Below are 15,331 nucleotides of genomic sequence, written 5' to 3' on the forward strand. Positions count from 1 at the left end.
TACTTACACAGGAATTAATAGTTTGTTACAATGTACTTATTGTGTAAATACATGTATTTATTGTGTACTTATGCTTGATTAAATACCTGTATGTAATTGCATCTGTAACTAACTGTAATTACATTTTTAAATACACTGCTGACCATTCCCTACACCTTAACCCACCCTTAAACCTACCCATACCACCAAACCTGTCCATAACCCAACCTCTATCCCAACTCAAGAGCAACACAAGTGTTCTCAAATACATTATGAACATAGTAAGTACATTGTATTTATTTTTTATGTAAGTACATAGTAGTTAAGGACACTTAATATAAAGTGGGACCAAATAATGAATGAAATTATTTGAGATTAGACAATATTATAGCAAAACCAAAAAAACGTAATAACTGAAATGTAATGAGCTTAGAGAGATTAAGAAGGTAGAAAATGCTGTTTCTCTTGTACAGTACAGGCTGCTCCCTGTGTGTATTTCTGTCAGTGTGTGTCTCTTCTTAACCCCCGCTGGAAGACAGGACTCCTGACAGCGCTCCCCGGTGGAGATGCAGCATCCGCGGTGACACTGCAGCCTCAGCACCGCAGATCTCCCGCTGACACTACCCTATTTCTCCATCAAGTGGGATTTGATTTCATCGCTCGGTGCATGTGTAGAAACGCGTTACTGCACGCTGTCTGCTGTCGTGCGTGTGTGGACGTGGTGACGATGCGTCCACGCCGCGGCGATCCACGCAGAGGCGGGGAGAGGAGGGGGGTTGAGCCCTGCTGCTGCTGATGCTGATGAAGCGACCAAGTCGACGAGAACCGCGATCCGAGACGCACGATCCAGCACACCGCTTTTAGCCGAAGATGGTAGCGGTGCACGCCTCTGCGCACTCCGTGGCCTCTGCCGAGTGGATCATCTGCCTGGATAAGAGGTGAGAGACTCCCGGTCACATTAATGTCCGGAGGGGCTGCAACAAGGTGACAGGCGTTTAAAAAGCGTCAATTTCTAATGCACCACCTGCATCTTAGTGTGTTAGGCTTTTAGATTAATATGTTTACTGACTGGACATTATTATAGTCTAATTATTATATTTTAACTGTATTTCCTAGCCTAGATGATGTCTCCTTCTGCAATCAGGACAATGAATGGCATGCTTGTTCATGATAACTCGATTGCATTCATCAGCTATTCAATTTTGTGTGTAGTATTGTGTGTAATATAATATTTATATAATATTTATTGAAATCTGAATCTGTTAATGTGATCATTTAAAACGTAATTAATAATAATAATACATTGCGTTTAGAGTTTTTCCATTTTTATATAGCCAAACACTGATTTTTTTTATCAGCTATTAAGGTTTTGTGTGTAATATTTTATGGTCTTTTAACGAAATCTGACTCTCTTTGTGTTAATCTGACTATTTAAACTGTAATACTTTATGATAAACCAATGCTTTTAGAGTTTTTTTATTTTATACACAGCATAAATAGTGAACTTCTGGAAGCCTCCCAATTTTAACATGCTAATAAAATATCACTTTACCTTCAGGCAGCCCCTCCTAGCTCAGACAGGTTACCATGGCGATGGGAGGGAAAAGTGAGATCACCTTACTGGGTGTGATGATGGGGTTTTTTCGGAGGCTGATGTTTTAATGGACTCGAGCACATTGTCTATATACTGATCAATGCAAAGCTTCTTAAAAATTGTCCATGGTCTCATTTACATCCGACACCGGTATTGTGGAGATCGATAAAGGTGCAGCCACACACACACACACACACACACACAAAGAGGAAAAAAAGCAGACTGCACTGTTGGATGATACTCGGCTGCTTTGTGCTGTCCTGGCACTTTCAGCACATCGTGGCGTTGGGAATAGTCTGTACTGACTGTGAAACAGCTGATCTCAGACTGAGAGTTTCATATTGAAGAGCTGTGTGTTGGGGATTTTGATGCTTTATAGTGAGTATTCTGTTATGTGCTTGATAGTGAAAGGGTTGAGCATTGCTGAGATGATAAACTGACTCTGTTTTATGTTTCTTTGATATTTATATGTGCAAAATGATGAAGCCACCTGCCAGAATAATGACGCTGTACACTGTACTGATGCTGCAGAGTTCGTTTAATATTTCTATACAATTATAATATATACAACACTAGTGTTAACACACACACACACACACTGTAAAGTCCAGCAGTCAGCTGTATCAAATGAAATGAGTGTAGTTAACTCAAAATTGGCTGAAAGTTAATTCTACTCATTTGGAAAGAGTTTTGAACTCAGTGTTGAAGGTAATGAGTTAATTAACTGCCTCATTACTTCAACCTAAATCCAGTAAGTTCACAGTACTCATATTAAGTAGTTTTTTTTTAACTCAAATGGTTTGTAGCAATCGGTTTCCGCAAACGGTTTGAGTTGCCTTGTTTTATTGGGTTTTACTGTGCTCAAATTGCTTCATTTACTTAAAATAAATTTGCTTCATTAAATTCATTTATTTAAAGTTCACAGTGCTCATAAGGATAGTTTTTGAACTTGAATGGTTTTGTTGCAATCAGTTTTCTCAAATGGTTTGAATGACTTTTTTAGGTTTTACAGTGCAGGATTGATGGGATTTTTTGTGATTTTATTTTCAAAGAAGTATTTTATGGCCAGTAAGGCTGTATTTATTTGATCAGAAAAACTGTAACATTATGAACTATCATTAAAATTTAAGATAACATTTACTTTGTTATGTACCCGGTTGCTGCTATATATATATATATATATTTATATATATATATATATATATATTCCTTTATAAAGGAAATATTAATTTGATAAAAATAACAATGTTTCAAAAGATCTTGTTTTTATAGCAAAAGTCACTCCAGGGCATTTAAATAATGTGTAAGGATATTAAAAAGCCTTTATAGACATGGCTATTCCTTTTTGTACTAGTTTTAATGAATAGCCATGTCAATAAAGGCTATAAGTGCCTTTGACTGATGAATCTTTGATTCTGATAAATCTCTTACCCAAAGAGCACCGACAAGCTATTTAAGCAACTCTCAGCACTTTTTGATTTTGGATCTCATTTTTATTTAGTTTTTTTTTCTATTCGTCTATGAATCCTAAAAAAAAGTGAAAAAAAATTGATTAGCAATTATCTTAATATTAGAAATATATAATAATGTTTTTTTTAATTTTAAGTTTAAGTCCATTTTATAGCATATTGATACTGATTAATGATCATTCGCACAAAGGCTATAGATATATAAACACAGTCGACTCGCATTACGCTGAATGGGGAAAGTGCAATTCCCAGTATGGCCACCACAATGAAGGAAATCCTGCTTACTGGTCAAAATATACAATTATCAATCTTTAGCCATACTGTTTATTGGGGTAGGAGTCTGTACAGATCCACTTGTTTGTTATGGGAAGCCCTACCACTGCATGAATTGATTTTGACAGGAGAAAGGACATCACATCACATCACATCAGCTATGGTGCCCTTCTGGTGAAATCCTGTAGTCTTTGCTCCGGGTTCTGTCTTTTCCTTACAGTGTTTGTAATCAAACAACATACAGTTTATTAGTTCATCCATTCATTCCTTTTCCTTTAGCTTAGTCTCTGATTGATCAGGGGTCGCCACAGTGGAATGAACCAGCAACTATTCCAGCAAATGTTTTATGCAGTGAATACCCTTCCAGCTGAAACCCAGTATTGGGAAACACCCATAGACTCTCATTCACACATATATAATATGGCCAATTTAGTTTATAACCTATATTAATAATAATAATAATAATAATAATAATAATAATAATAATAATAATAATTAGTTTATTACATATAATAATAACAATAATGACAATATTATTAATAATAATAATAATATATTATTAATAATACTAATAATAATTAGTTTATCACCTATAATAATAATATTAATAATAATAATAATAATAGTAATAATAATAATAGTAATAATAATTAGTTCATCACATATAATAATAATAATAATAATAATAATAATAATAAGTTTATCACCTATAATAATAATAATATATTATTAATAATAATAATAATAATTAGTTCATCACCTATATTAATAATAATAATAAAAATGTGTTTATCACCTATAATAATAATATTAAGTATAATAATTAGTTTATTATATTAAAAATAATTAAAAATAATAATAATAATAATTAGTTTATCACCTACACCACATGTCTTTGAACTGTGTGGGAAACCTGGAGGAATCCCACACAAACACAGGAAGAACATGCAAACTCCACACAGAAATGCCGACTGCTCCACCTAGGCCTCAAATCAGCGGACTTCTTGCTGTGAGGCGACAGTGCTAACCACTGAGTCACCGTGCCATCACTTTATTAGTTAAATTATGATAAAAGTATGTATGTCAATTTTTTATGCAATCAGGATACATAAATCTTATATGTGAAGCCTAAATATTTTTGGAGCACAAACGGAGAGTGCTTTTTTCAAAAAAGACTCTTTGGAGAGCTGAAGAAAGCTTCACAATGAGCTGGAACTGAATGAGAAAAAAAAGAAACGTAGATGAAAAGAGAGAGAGAGAGAGAGAGAGAGAGAGAGAGGGGTTTGGCTTTGTGCTGGCGGCCGCTGTAATGCAGAGTCCATTCTGTGCCCAGCAGATATAAGCTGGTAATGTGTTTCCACTCCAGTGAATCTCAGCACAGTAAGTCAAAGGCACTCTCAACATCTCACGTCCTCAGAGCACACACGGACTGGTCCAGATCACAGAAGATCAGCCTGATGACAGCACAAGACATAATTATAGAACTATAGTTCATGTAATTTATGCTCATTTCTCTCTCAATGATGCACTGAATGCATAGAGTCTTTGGGTTTTATGTATACAGTTGAAGTCAAATTTATTAGTCGCCTGTGAATTTTTTTTTTCCTATATTTTTTTAAAGATTTGCTAAACTTGGAACGTTTTACAGCAAGGAAATCTTCACAGTATTTCCTATCATATTTTTTTCTTCTGGAGAAAGTCTAATTTGTTTTATTTCATCAAGAATAAAAGTATTTTTAATTTTTTGTTAAACTATTTTAAGGTCAATAATATTAGCCTTTTAAGCAATATTGTTTTTCGATTGTCTACAGAACAATCATTATACAATAACTTGCCTAATTAACTGTGGTGTAAATTAACTACATGTAATTACAAATATGCAAATTACAGTAATTGAGTAGTTTTTCTCAGGAATTGTACTTTCCTAAGTAGTTTTATAAATGTGTTTTTTTACTTTCCCTTGAGTACATGTTTAGTGCAGTATTGGTACTTTTACTCCACTATTTTCCTTCAACCTGGAGTCACGACTTTATTTCTTTCTTGTCCATGGGGATTGGAGAAAAAATCCTGTGATTCCTGTCCAATCAATTCGCACATAAAGAAAATCGCATGATACAGCATCAACACATGGATGCTTTATAGATGCAGCAAACCTTTTGGAAGCATTAAAAATGACCAAGAAGATGTTCAAAATATTTACATATATAATATATTGATGAGAAAATAGATGTCGAAAAAAAAGGATGTTGACTGTATGATGACTGAAATCAGCAAACAGCCTTAAACGCCATGACCGGAATTTAAGTTACTTTAATTAAGAAAAAGAAAAAATTACAAAAATAACTTAGATATAGCTGAGCTACTTTTGCCATGTAGCTTTTAGCTTAGCTTGCTACATTTCCCAGGAGGTAGCTTTTAGTGTAGTTAAGCTTCATTTTAAGTTGAGTTGCTAATAGCTTAGCTCACTACATTTTTCAAGTAGCTTTGCCCAACACTATTCACATTATATAAAGAAAAGTGCTACATACAGTAAAAGATAATCGGCTTGCTGAAATTCTTTCATGTTTGTTGCAGTTGTAAGGTCAGTACAGAGTAGTTCATTGGGAATCTTTTGTGGAACTCATTAGCAGGATTAGTTTCGCATGAAGTCTGTGCCACTGCCCTCAGTTTGAAAAATATCTTTGAAGTCTTAATTTCTCCATGTTGTAATCTCCATAGCAACAGGGCATTTCTGTATAAAAGGAATCTAAATTACAACAGCAACCTGACATCATTAAGAAAGGCAATTTATTCACAAGTGCACACACACACACACACACACACACACACACACACACATATACATGTCACTTAATGAGCTGAGAAGTGAGAGCTTGCGTATGTTTATGCAAAATTAGAAGTGGATCTTAATTCATTCATTCATTCATTTTCCTTCTACTTAGTCTTTATTTCAGAGGTCGCCACAGTGGAATGAACCTCCAACTATTCCTGCATTTGTTGTACAGAGCTGATGCCCTTCCAGCCGCAACCCAGTACTGTCCATTTCACCTATGGCGCATTTCTTTGGACTGTGCACCCGGAGGAAACCCACACCAGCATGACGAGAACATGCAAACTCCACACAAAAATGCCAACTGGCCTAACTAGTGACCTTCTTGCTGTGAGGCGACAGTGCTAACCACTGAGCCACCGTGCTGCCCATGTTGATCTTTATGTAGTATCTCAATCTCTCATACGCCATTAGAGAAAAATGAAGCGGCCTCCTACTGAACAAATCATTTGACGATTATGAACTTTTAATTGCACGTTCAGCCACACACTATAAGAGCACTAATAAAGAATGTTGTTACGTGTGTAGTATGAATATACAGCAATCCAGACTTTTTACATTTGTCATGCTGTCATTATGGTGTTACCTACTGAGTGAGCTGCATTATATTCCTGTCACAAATCCTCTCCCACTGCCTCCAGGGACTGTAAAATGTCAATCACACTTCAGAGTCTCGCTGGAGGTATAGTAGGACATCTGGGGGTTTACTTTTTGCCTGTCAAATCAGACATCTTACTTGCGAAGTCCTTGCTTTGATTATTGTAAATAGTCACGACATTGGTGCGTGTGTGAAAATAGACACTTTTTTTGTTGTTTATTAAGTAGTTTAGCCTGTAGATTGTGTTTTCATGGGTAGTTTCTGGCTCTTCATTTATTTTTGTTATTGATATTATTTTTGGCAGAGTTAGGCATAGGTTTACATCTTAGCTTTTCTTACCCCTACCTAGCGATTTATTTATTTATTTATCTATTTTTTTGGTTCTGGATGGGATCCCACCTGATGTATTGAAAAATAATACGCTTGATGTCGACTCCCCCTTTGACTGATTGGCTAGAGGAGCAGCTGTTGTAACGGAGGCCAGCCAAGTAGGTGCTGTGCAGGTAAACCTCACTCCTCTGACCTCTAAAGGTGCTCTAGCGACAGACGCTAGAGACCATGGTCTTTAGCCTCCTTGTTAGAGCAACCGACTCCCATGCGGAAGGTGACGAAGATTATTTTATTCTTTATAATGCAATGAAGATGTCTACCTATATAACCACCTAGAGATGCTTAGACATGTATTTTGAGGAAAAAGGGAAACAACTGGTGGTGTATTTTGAGAAGAAAGTTGACAATTGGTGGTGTGTGTAGAATGGGTGTCCTGTTGAAGAATGTGTAAGGTCATTATTGTTTGGAGCATATGAAGTTATAATTGTGAGAGGTTTTCAGGAGAATGAGTGACATATGATGACATTAATGTACCATCATGCCAGTGTATGTAAACACTCGGACAAGATTGAATCTATGGAGAGAGAACTCTGGTGTGAAAACAGGTGTTTGCATGGTAGAGCACAGGGCCCAGAATAACATGAGCACCTAAAGATATACTAAACCCCTCAGTAAACAGAAAACATGCTAAAACGGTCAGAGTTACAATGAGAGAGGTGGGGAGAGAAAATCAGTATTAATTTTGTGAAGAACATAGACACTTGGGATTTGTCCTGGGGAGAGACTGAGATGGGTCTGCTTCAAACAAAGCGTCTCGGCTTTGTTGGAAAATATTCCAATAAAGTATATTCTTCTGATATTCATAACCTTCAGAATGAGTTTGATTCATTAAGAGAAAAGCCGAAAACCACAACAAAGGTTGCCGCTTCGATCCCAGCCCGAAGAGCATTGGGTGGTGTAGGACCGGTGGGGTTAAATTAGTGCTGTGACCCTGATGGGAGTGAGGTTTAGGGGGTGAGTGTAACGGAGGCCAGCCAAGTAGGTGCTGTGCAGGTAAACCTCACTCCTCTGACCTCTAACGGTGCTTTAGCAACAGACGCTAGAGGCCATGGTCTTTAGCCTCCTTGTTAGAGCAACCGACTCCCATGTGAAAGGTTGCCAGTTCGATCCCAGCCCGGAGAGGGTTGGGTGGTGTAGGACTGGCAGCGTTACACTTTCAATCTGAAGAAGTTGACAAATGATGACTCTGCAGTCCTTTGTTCAGTTTTCCCGCCATATATTAGTGCTTATCAGTTCCACCTTTGTTTCCAACACTCTACATTTTTGTACATTTTTGTCTCGAATTTCATCTTTAAACATTTCTTTAAAAAAATGACTGAGTCTTACATAATTGCTGAATCAGTGTTTCAAAACAATATCTCAACAAAAATATTACATTTAACTGAGCAAAGCCATTTATTATCAACAAGTCATGACTTTGAATTAAAAAAATAAATAAACTCACCGGCCACTTTATTAGGTACACCTTACTAGAACCAGGTTAGACTCCCTTTTGCTTTCCGAAATAATCATTCGTGGCATAGATTCAATAAATTACTGGAAATATTCCTCAAAGATTTTGCTCCATATTGACATGATAGCACCACGCAGTTGCTGCAGATTTGTCGGCTGCATATCCGTGATGCGAATCTCCCGTTCCACCACATTCCAAAGGTGCTCTATTGGATTGAGTGCTGGTGACTGTGTGGGCCATTTGAGTACAGTGAACTCATTGTCATGTTTAAGAAGCCAGTCTGAGATGATTTACGCTAAATGACATGGCGCGTTATCCTGCTGGAAGTCATCAGAAGATGAGTACACTGTGGTCATAAAGGGATGGACATGGTCAGCCACAATACTCAGGTGGGCTGTGGTTTTGACACAATGCTCAGTTGGTACTAATAGGCCCAAAGTGTGCCAAGGAAATATCCCCCACACCATTACACCACCAGTAGCAGCCAAGTAGGCACCAACAACCATGCCAAATTCAAAGTCACTTAAATCACCTTTGTTTCACATTCTGATGCTCCTTTTGAACTGCAGCATTCATCTTGACAAGCTCTACATGCCTAAATGCATATTGAGTTGCTGCCATGTGAATAGAAATTAGCGTTAAGTTAGCAGTTAGACAGGTGTACCTTATAAAGTGGCCGGTTAGTATATCTATATTAAGAGAGGGATATTTTGGCCTGGCCAGAGACATGTTTAAATACATCTTTGTTACTTTCACAAACTAAATTACAATCCTGCAAAAAACAACGAAAAACTAAATCCCTGATCCCATTTAGACACATTCCTCATCCTACACGGGACACAACTGTGCTTGTCCTGGGTTTGTTTCCTCAGCAGTCTCACGGTCACATGCATCTCTGCAATGTCCTGATTGTCTTGTAGGTCAGTTTGGTAGTGTCTAGACTGTAACGTGTCTTTGTCTCGCTGTGGGTTTTAGGCCAGCTGAACGCTCGGGAGAAGACGTGGACATCATTCTGGCTCGGCTGAAGGGTGTGAAGGCCTTCGAGAAGTTTCATCCTAACCTGCTGCAGCAGATCTGCATGTGTGGCTTTTATGAGTACCTAGAGAAAGGCATCACCTGTAAGTACCACATTTATTGTTGTGATTTTATCATCTCGATGCTGGATTTGATGGCATTTTTTGTTTTGTTTTTAAGATTAGTTGGGAAATTTGTCTTTATGCAGCTAAAGTGAACCTTTTTTTAAGTGTGTGATGATTTTTGTGTGTATGCTACTGTTTAAAATATTTTTTAAACAAACTAATACTTTTATTTTGCATGCATGCATTAGAGTGATTAAAATTAACAAAAAAATGTATAATGTTAATATTTGTTTCTATTTTACATATGTTTTTCTATTTATTGAATAAGCTTAAAGAAAAAGAAATGTCACAATTTCAACAAAACTTGATTATTACCTTGTTGTAATTTTGATAATAAAAATAATAATAAATGTTTTAATATCAAATATGACACCGAAGACTGACGTAGCTGAAAACCCAGCTTTGTCATCACAGTATACATTACATTTATTTTTAAAATGGAGAGAAAAAGTTCAACACTTTTTAAGCATAATATTTTAATAGCTATCTAAGAACTAATTTTTTTGTCTTTACCTTGTTGACAGTACATGATATTTGTTTTGTTGCAAGATATTCAGCTTAAAGTGCAATTTAAAAGGCTTAACAGTGTTATTATGTTAAGCAAGTTTACAGTAGTTTGTTCTGTAGCCAATCAAAAGATATTCATAAAGAAGTTAATAATATTGACCTTAAAAATTATTTACAAATAAACATAGTTTATTTAAGCAAGTCTAACCGTACGTTCACAACGAAAGCGGCGAGAGCATCCAAGGTCGCTCTGGCCGCCCTGGCGACAACGCTCTCTGCCTTCAGCTCCTGCGGCTAGAGCGTCAAAATTCGCTACATTGATCTCATATTTAAAGGAGCCGTTGCAGCATATCAGTTACATTCCTGCATAAAACATGTTTCTAGCGTGAAAATGTTGCACACTTCTTAACAAATTCATACAACAATGGAAGATCAAGTTGCGTGCATTGTGGCTTTGCTCTATTTATCCAATATGTGTCCATATGTCTGAAATATCCTGAAGCAGCAGTACTGTTTTGTACTGTCACATCGCGTGAGATTCACGCTTTTTTAAGATAAATTTATATAACATTAATGAACATCAGTAACTCGCCCGTAACTTATTTAATGTATGTTCCTGTAGGAAAGAATAGTAAATAATTGGAAATCTGGCAACCGCAATATTTAAACCCTTGGGAACAACTGTGGTCGGAACCAAAGTTCACAGGTCTGTGTTCTCTGAACTGCTATCAAGCGATGGACGTCTTCATTCTGATTGCTTGCCGCCGAACCGCGTCATAGCTCATTACCATAAAGTTGACTTCATTTCAACTCTCCTCGACGCTAACGCTGGCGTTAACGCTAACGCCCATAGGCGTTCTGGTCTAAAAAGGGATGCGTGTTGGGGCGCATTGCTGGCGCGTTGCTATTTTGAGAAACTATAATAGATTTTTCAATAGACCAGAACAAAGCCAGTTTTTCGTCCAGCGCAGAGTGCGTTAGTTGTGCGCCTCGCTTAAACACTGCTTAATATATATCTACAAATATCTTTACATATGAAAAAGAATTAAAATATTAAGGATATATATATAGGATATAATAAGAATATATATTGGATATAAATATAAAGTATTAAAATATTACAAAACATATTATTTTGTATCCTACATAAATATAAAAACCACTGCCTTCATGACTTCTTCTTCATCTCGGGAGGCTTTCTTAGTTCATTCATTACAATTTGCATTTGTATAATGTTATTATTATTAGCAGTATTATTTATTATATGCATACTTATATGTGTTTTATTAAAAACAAGCTTAGATTTGTCCACCTGTCAGGTCTTAGACCATATGGGGCATAACATGTGTATTTGGATGTAACTCAAAATTTGTATTTTTGACCACACTTCGTTATTATTGTTCATTTATTCTTTGCTGGAAATTAGAACTGAATTTAGAAATGGTTTTGAAACAAATATTTGCGCTTAACAAACAAAATTAATTATTTATAGGCTAATTGATGTCTGTGCATACAAGGTTTCCCTATCCATGAGAGCAAAAGTGAAAGGTAATAATTTATCTCTCATTCTCGCGCTGTAGATGCTCTGTTTAAATGTTTTCTTGCTAGTAAAATGCTCAGTTTTTCCACTTACACTTACTTTACGTCATGTAAATAGCAAATGTGCTATGACGCGATGCAACTGACTCTTAAAGGGAATCGGAGATGAGACTCTGGTTGGTTTATTTTTAAAACACATCTAAAACTCATTAATAAAGTAAGCTCAACCCTGTTAGACCATGCGCCACGGCGCAAAGCGGATTTTTCCATCCTTATTTTAGCAAAAGTGTAATTCTGACATGCCCTGAATGCGTTTGCGCCCTGCGATTTGCACTTTACACATAGACCATCAAAATAGAGCCCTTATTGTTAAGCATTTTGCCTTGAATATGTGCCAAAGCTTGAATCTGCCCTATAATCCGACAATAAGTACCACATGTCAAGTTAATTAAAAAAAAGTACTGTTTCCGAATTCAAAGTTCCTCTGTGATTTGCAGAACGGTGTTTATATACTGTGTTTGTTTGCCTTGCAGTGTATCGACAGGGTGACATCGGCACCAGCTGGTACGCCGTTCTGTCTGGATCTCTGGACGTCAAAGTGTCTGAAACAGCCAACCATCAGGTAAATACGACCTCGACTACAATCATCTAAAGCCTCAATCTGCTGGGAGTCTTCCGGGATCAGTCATGCTTTAGCCTTGCAGATGTCATTTACATTCATCGGCGCTTGAGTAAGTGGTGCAGCGAGTGGGTGGACGCTTCACGACCGGCCTTGTTAATAGTCTGATATATGAGGACGTCGGGGCTGTGCTGCTGGGGATGGAAGCATCTTTCTGTGAATCCACCGGGAATACAATGAGTCACACTGTCAGATGTGTTTACTGGCCCTAAAGCACGCAGCACACTGTTAAGAGAAGGACACTCCAGAAACATACAGCTTTTACCATCTTTATAGACATGGACAGTTGACGTCAAAATGATTAGCACTCCTGTGAAAATATTTCCCAAGGACAGAAGATTTTTTGTAACATCTTTTAAGCATAATCAATATTATAACTAATTTCTAATAACTTGTTATTATTGCCATGGTAGATGAAATGGTCATACTATTTTTCTACCCTTTTTTGAAGATACTAGTGTTCAATTTACAGACCTAATTTACAGCTCTATTTTGACAGTCCATGCGCAAAGCGCAAAAGGCAGTGCACAAATGCTTTCAGGGCGTGTCAGGACGCGTTTTTGCTCATTTAAGGAGGGGAAATCTGCCTTGCGCTTTGGCGCATGGTCTAAAAGGGTTGAGTTTATTTTCTTAATGAGTTATGGGTGTGTTTTAAGAATAAACCAATTAGAGTCTCATCTCCCATTCCCTTTAAGAGTCAGCTGCGTCGCGCCAAGAGCGCATTCGCTATTTACAGGACGCAAAGTATGTCTAAGTGGAAAAAACGAGCATTTCACAAGCAAACAGTTAACAGTTAACAGCTTTTTAACAGAAAACTGTTAAACAGAGCATCTACTGCGTGAGAATGAGAGATAATGGATCACTTTCACTTTCGCTCCTGGATAGGGAAACCTTTATGCACAGACATCAGTTAGTCTATAAATAAATACTTTTGTTTGTTAAGCGCAAATATTCGTTTAAAAACTGTTTCTAAATTCAGTTTTAATTTCCAGCAAACGAATAAATGAATAATAATAGCAAAATGTGCTCAAAAACCTGAGTTATATCCTAAAACACATGCTGTGCCCCATATGGTCTAAAACCAGACAGGTGGGCAAATCTAAGCTTGTTTTTAATAAAACAAATATACATATGGATATAATAAATAATACTGCTAATAATAATAACATTATACAAAAGCAAATTGTCATGAATGAACTGAAAAAGCCTCCCGATATGAAGAAGACATAAATGATTTTTCATATTTATGTAGGCTAGAAAATAATGTTTTGTAATATTTTAATCCTTCATATTTATATCCTATATCTATTCTTATTATATCCTATATATATCCTTAATATTTTACATTTTTTCATATGTAAAGATATTTGCCTATTGCTCTCTTGTGTGTATTAAGCAGTGCGTAAGCGAGGCGCAACTCTGCGCCGGAGTTTAGACCGGGTTAGTTTTGGTCTAATGAAAAATCTATTATAGTTTCTCAAAATAGCAACGCGCCAGCGGTCCGCCTCAGAACTCCTTCCTTTTTAGACCAGAACGCCTATAGGCGCAAAAATGAGCGCTAATGCATTTGCTATTTAAACAGCGTAGCGCAACGCCTCAAAACGACTCTTGCGCCAAGCTTAAACTACCAAAAGACTACTGCGTCACGCCTTGCGCCACACTGTGCCGGGTGTATGATAGGGCCCATTGTGTTGGGCAAGTGTAGATAATTAGGCAAGGTATTTGTACAACAGTGGTTGTTGTGTAGATAATTGTAGACAACAGTCAGTGCTTCACATAGAGATCTGATCTGATCATTATCCAGTCTGTCAGGAATAACATGAAGAAACAGAGACAAACTCAATTCAGAAGAACTTTGGCGACATCTTGAAGATGCTTTAAAAAAACATACCTGAAAAGCTACCTGAAAAACTATGAGCAAGTGTACCAAGGGTTTAATGGAAAGTGTGGTCATACCAAATGCTGAATTAATTTAGTCTGAGGTGCCCAAATGAAGGGCCAAAACTATATCATTTAGACCAGTGGTTCTCAAAGTGGGGGTCGGGACCCCTTAAGGGGTCGCGGAACAATGAAGGGGGGTCGCCTGGTGATTTCCAAAAATCTACTTATTATTATTAGGCCATAAGAATGACCATATTTTATCCATAACCAACTGAAGAGAAAAAAACAGTCGTTTATTGTTACTATAGTAGCTTATTTACTAGTTCTATTGGATTGCGACCCCTGGGGTAAATACATTATATTAAAGACAGCAATAGCATCAGATGCAGCAGATTGATTTTATAACACCAGGTTACACTTTCTGGCCCGTTTACAGCACTGACATTCATTAAAAAAATTAAACGAAGAATAGACTTTGGTATATTTGTGTGTGTGTGTGTGTGTGTGCCATTGCATGCAAGTTTTTTATATTTATAACCACCTCAGAGGATATTGGGGGTCGCGAGTCACTGGCATTGTTATTTTAGTGGTCGCGTGTTGAAAAGTTTGGGAACCCCTCATTTAGACCCATGGGCCAAAGATAAATAAACCAAACTATATTACATTAAAGTTGTCATAGTTATCTAACTTATCTTATAATATTTAAAAAACAAATTGCCAAGGTATGGATTCGCAACCCACTTCTCAACAAATCACGTGAATCCAGCATGACTCTGCAAGAAGATCAATTGATGGAGATCGCAAATGCCTTTTAGGGGCCGTTCGCATATCGAGTTTGCACAAGGTTGTTGTTTCCAATGGAGGTGCGCGAATTGCGCATAACGTGCTTGCGCCATGGAAACCCAGGCTGCGAGTCACGTGATAAGAATTGACCAACCAGCTTCAGCTTGTAAAGAATATTCACAGTTTGGGAACAACTGTTATACAATAACTTGCCTAA

General features: G+C 37.0%; 1 protein-coding gene across 1 annotated transcript in view; it reads left to right on the forward strand.

Moving 5' to 3' along the window:
• Window positions 1-541: 541 nt before the first annotated feature.
• Window positions 542-15,331, forward strand: part of rapgef4b (Rap guanine nucleotide exchange factor 4b) — a 71,485-nt gene continuing 56,695 nt past the window's right edge. The window contains 3 exon segments of the mRNA NM_001114896.1: window positions 542-917; window positions 9,562-9,704; window positions 12,305-12,393. Of these exon segments, the coding sequence (NP_001108368.1) occupies window positions 850-917; window positions 9,562-9,704; window positions 12,305-12,393 (300 nt within the window). The 5' untranslated portion in view covers window positions 542-849.

This window comes from Danio rerio, chromosome 6 (genome assembly GCF_049306965.1).
Source record: "Danio rerio strain Tuebingen ecotype United States chromosome 6, GRCz12tu, whole genome shotgun sequence".
NCBI classification, from domain to species: Eukaryota; Metazoa; Chordata; class Actinopteri; order Cypriniformes; family Danionidae; genus Danio; species Danio rerio.